Source organism: Lolium rigidum, chromosome 1 (genome assembly GCF_022539505.1).
Source record: "Lolium rigidum isolate FL_2022 chromosome 1, APGP_CSIRO_Lrig_0.1, whole genome shotgun sequence".
In the NCBI taxonomy this organism is placed as follows: Eukaryota; Viridiplantae; Streptophyta; class Magnoliopsida; order Poales; family Poaceae; genus Lolium; species Lolium rigidum.
In genome coordinates, this window is record NC_061508.1 from 228,860,417 (window position 1) to 228,865,345 (window position 4,929).

The 4,929-nt window shown below is 44.7% G+C and overlaps 1 protein-coding gene across 1 annotated transcript; it reads right to left on the reverse strand.

Annotated features, from left to right (window-relative positions):
• Window positions 1-587: 587 nt before the first annotated feature.
• Window positions 588-4,929, reverse strand: LOC124691061 (probable serine/threonine-protein kinase At1g09600). The gene is made up of 6 exons (XM_047224348.1): window positions 4,135-4,929; window positions 3,520-3,804; window positions 3,098-3,415; window positions 2,708-2,935; window positions 1,201-1,301; window positions 588-1,073 (listed from the first exon to the last, which is right to left on the reverse strand). Exons 1-6 carry the CDS (start codon window positions 4,690-4,692, stop codon window positions 971-973), a joined length of 1,593 nt encoding a protein of 530 aa, XP_047080304.1. The 5' UTR covers window positions 4,693-4,929; the 3' UTR covers window positions 588-970.

Sequence of the window (4,929 nt, forward strand, 5' to 3'; positions counted from 1 at the left end):
TCAATAGCCCAAGATGTTGTTGAGATTTGTTGAGCTGTATGCGTGTGGACGCGTGCCTGGATGTTTAAAACTGACGAAGTTGACACGAATTATTGTTGTCAAATCTTCTTGCTGGACATTTCTGCATTTGAGTTTAATCATGTATTTTGCCCACAGACGTGCCGCGCCAGCAGCGGCATGATCAGGCTACCAGACGAGAGTTAACTGGGTGCTATCGCCGCGCTTGACGAATTGCAGGCATTGCACAACTGATTCGTCACGACCACATAATCGCTGCGTATAATTCTGGTAAAATATTCAATATATAGTTCAGTGTTCCAATATAATAATGACTCGCTATAGTGGCACTTCAAATTGTGAGGGAGAACCCTGGAGTTTATATGTTTTAACAATGTTTTGATTGTTTTGAAGCTAATTTTATGCAATTGTTTTAGATCAGGTTCATGCAGTAACATCTGTGTATACATGCACTGCTTACAGAAGCACATTAACTGTGCATAGCACAATTCTGCCATACTGTTAAATATAAACTAGCATTTGTTGGCACTCAAAGTCTCCCGTTGCTGGAAAGCCATGAAACAGGAGACTTTTGAGTTATAACAAATGCCTAGTGTTTATATTTAACAGTATGGCAGAATTAATTGCTATACACAGTTAATGTGCTTCTGGAGTTGAAACAGTGCATGTGTATTACGCAGATGAATTACTGCATGGTTACGATAAAACAATTGCATAAATTAACTTCCAAACAAATCAAGAAGCAATTGCATTGCATCGCATACTTCCAGAAAAAAGTTCTCCTACTCTGGTATGAAGTGCCACTTATAGCGAGTCATGTATATATTGGAACACTGAACTGCTAGCGTATGGTATTGAATGACATTTTTCCACCAGGGTTTCAAAAGGCTGCATATACTGATATTTTAGCTTGATTATTGGTAATTCATTATTACCATACTTAAGATCGGATTTAATTTGGCAATACCTGCAATTCATTATTGCCATTTGGTGCTGCAAGTTGCTTCCTCCGTCCAGTTTCAGAATCATGCCCTTTGGCCGCAGCTGCTCTTTGTCTGTCGACAAAATACATGATTAGCTCAAATACAGAAATGTCCAGCAAAAGAAGATTGACAACAATAATTCCGTGGTCAATATTGAAGATTCCGTAGTTTTCGCCTTAGGTTTTACACGTAATTTTACCTCCTAGCTTCTTCATCTCGAAGCTTAGCATCATATTCCTTGCTTGGAGGATATTTTGGTAGACTCGATGGATCACAGGCATAAGGCTTCGTTGTGAAGAACTGTGGTATAAAGTGCATGTACAAATTATAAACCAGAAGTTAAGGAGGGTAACTTCAGATACAGAGACGACCAAATCTGTTGTCAATTAATCCATAGATTGGAAAGGGGTAAATTAGAAATTGCATCTCTTAAGTCTTTATATCAAGATCAAAAGATATTGCTCACTTTTTAAAAAGCAGTGTCATGAAATTCACAAAAAATATGGGTAGAAAATAACACCTAAATCATAATTTTAGGGAATTTTTACGCTTTTGGCACTAGTGCAACTCTACACTTGTAGGAATTCCTAAAGTTTTGGGTGGGCCATTAATCTTTACAGCTGCTCACTTTTGCCAATCTTCTGTTAACCTTATTCATGAATTTTCTGCTCTGGTCCATTTTCGTCCACCTTGCAGTTAGTGAGATGTAGAAGGACCAAAATGCCCCTAGGCATTTTTTTAAGGAAGCCCCTGGGCATTCTGTAAGATGCATCTTCCATAAAACAGATCTGGCAGTCCCATCCCCCTCTCCCTGCGACCTCGACCTTGTCTTGGGGCTAATATCTCTTCACCATCTCACTCTGCTCTTTTGTTTTGTTGCCAACCGAAGCACCCAATGGCATGGAGGGGACAGTTGGCCATATCCAGGTGGCCTCCAACTCGAGACTCGAGCTGAGTGCTGAACCTCATCCCTGTGAGCAACGGCAATTGGGAGCTCTACTGCGACGAAGCTTGCATTGGTGTTAAGGCTGCTGTTCCGACCGTGGCATCCAGGACAACAAGGTGGACTTAGAGGCGGCAGCTCACACAGAGGAGGGTGGAGTGCTAGAAGCAGACTTGAGTCTATGCACTATCTGCTTTACTGGTTGGTTGTACACAGGGAAGAGAAACCAGGTTCTGGCCATTTGTTCTGTTCGGATATGAAAATGGTTGCTTGTGATTAACTCTGCTCAATATGGTTTCTAACTGGCATGCAACTTACATGTCATGACATGTGTTCTTGACATTTGTCAAATGGTGCTGCAGTAGGGGAGGTGGGGCACATACAGCATGTAGCAAGGGAGGTTCACTACTGCATCTAGGCTGATGGGAGAGACGATCAAGGATGAAGAAGCCAGGAGGAAGAAGAAAGCAGATGGGTCTGCTTTTTTTTTTGTTAAAATATGATACGTGGAACTGTCCAAAGGTGCTCACCATAGTCGACCGGACGGGAACAGGGCTGTGATGATAAATGCATAAATACATCTAACAAGGTAGTGGCAAAAGTGAGCAGTCCCAAAGTGTCGGGGTCAAATGCATGCAGGTATGAGGTTGTACTAGTTAATACTGTATAGATATCTACATGTTTGAAAAGCCATAGATTCTCTACAGGTCAGACAATACACCAGCCATACAAATCAATAAATGAAACAGCGGCCAGAACTTACTTCGCTTTCAAGGGCAGAAGCAGAAGTACCCCTATTATCAGGTTCTACAGCAAGTAAACGGTCCAGAAGTGCCAAAGATGAAGGAGGGAACTCTTTATACACATCATTCACACAACGACGATACGGATGTTGTGGCTTGAAGATGGTAGCACGTGACAACTTCAAATTAGCCCAGAACTCCTCTGATGGTGAACCACAAAGCTTGAATATTTTGTGCAACTGTTCCACCTGAAAGATTTCAGATATGAAAAATAAATTTTGATTGTAAATGTCATAAATAGATTCACAGAATTATCCGAGACTAACATACGTAGAAAAGTAGAATTAGTCCAAAGTAGCAACAGTCTTGAGTTTGAGCAAGGTATGACTAGATCAGTAGTCAAACAGTACCTCAGTTCGTCCTGGCATGATAGGCTTCCCTGACAGTAACTCCGCAAGGATGCAACCAGCACTCCAGAGATCAACAGTGGCACCATAGTTAGTAGCACCCAGCAAAAGTTCCGGAGGCCGGTACCATAAAGTTACAACACGACTTGTCAAATTCTGCTTTTGGTTCGGATTAAAGAATGTAGCCAGACCAAAATCTGCTATTTTGAGGGCACCATTATTGTCAAGCAGAAGATTAGCACCCTTTATATCCCGATGCAGAACACCACGATTATGACAGTGGTCAAGTCCAGAGAGTAGCTGCTTCATGTAACATTTGACCTGCAGTTGCCATTTTCCGAAGTCAGCATGGCATGAAAACTGAAGCCACGATAAAAAAACAAAACTTTAAAATGAATATCAAAGAAAATGTCTAGAATGAAAACCTGAGCCTCTGTGAATTTTAGGCCAGGTGTAGCTGCAAGACCCGCAAGATCGTGCTCCATGTATTCGAATACAAGATACAAGCTACTAGACATGCGTGACGTCACCAAACCTTCAAGCTTAATAACATTTGGATGATCAAGTCTTCTTAGGATGTGAATTTCCCTTGCCATAAATCGAACACTCTCAGGATCCATATTGGCAAACCGGACTTTCTTAAGCGCCACAATTTTTCCATTCTCGAGATCGCGTGCTTTGTAAACGCTACTGTAGGTACCTTGCCCTATCTGAAACATTTAAAAGCCGGGGGTGAGAAAAGTTGTTGTGGCACAGAATCAGCAGTCAGCGGTAGTTTCAACTTCAATTCTAATCAATAAGAACGCTACTCAATCAGATTGCATCATTGTATAACTGCACTATATAACATCCTGAATGAGTTCTAGAAATGTGTTTACTTTTGCATCTGACTAGAATATCCTATGTCATAAGAAGAAGTTCAAAGTACTTTGAAACATTAACACTAAATCACACCTAAGCATGGTCCAGAACATAGATGGCTAATGGGAGTGGTCTTGAACAAACAGAAAGAAGATGAAAAATTTGTTGTAAGGACGAACCTTGTCCAACTTCTCGAAGGACTCTGCCTTGCGAGGCTGCCACCCACGGACCGCCTCCGTGGCCACCTCCGTGAGCCACCTCGGCCAGCCAGCCGCCACATGCTCCGCCACCAATCCGTTCGGCACATCTGTGATCCTCGGCTTCGCCTCACTCCTGATGCCACCACTCCTTGGTTCTTGCTCTGCCGGCACACCATTAGGAACACGCCTGCGATTCGCAGGCGCAGCAACTGCCCTCTCCACATCGACCACGCCGGCCGCCACCGCGGCCGCCTCCTCCGGCAGTGCCACCACTGCATCGACCACTACCGGCGCCACCGGGGGCTTCCGAATCAGCCTCGCCGTACTCGCATCTTTCCCAACGCGAAGTCCGGCACTGGAGGACGTGGCCGCCACAACCCCGCCTTCTTCGTCCTCCTCCTCCAAGTCCTCATGCCTCTTGCTGGAGTTGTAACTAACCAGGCGCCTCAGAGAGTTGCTGGATGGGCGGCGGCGAGGCTTCCCCTCGCCGCCGTGCTCGTCGCCGCCGTGGAATTGCTTGGAACTGACGCATCCCATGGAGGGGACTGCGATTCCGGCAAGAAACCCTACTCCAAAGACTTGGCAGAAACCAGTCCGAGTTGGGCGGGGACGAATCGGGGTGGGGAATCCGGGGTTGGGATCAAAATCGAACCTTGGCCGCCGGGAAACCGCGACGCGTCGCCCCGCAGATCTCCCTCTCTCTCCCCCAGTGATGGCCTTTTCTCGGGTTCTTTTGTTTGGTTTCTTCCAAGTACCCGGCCCTTCTGTTTCCCT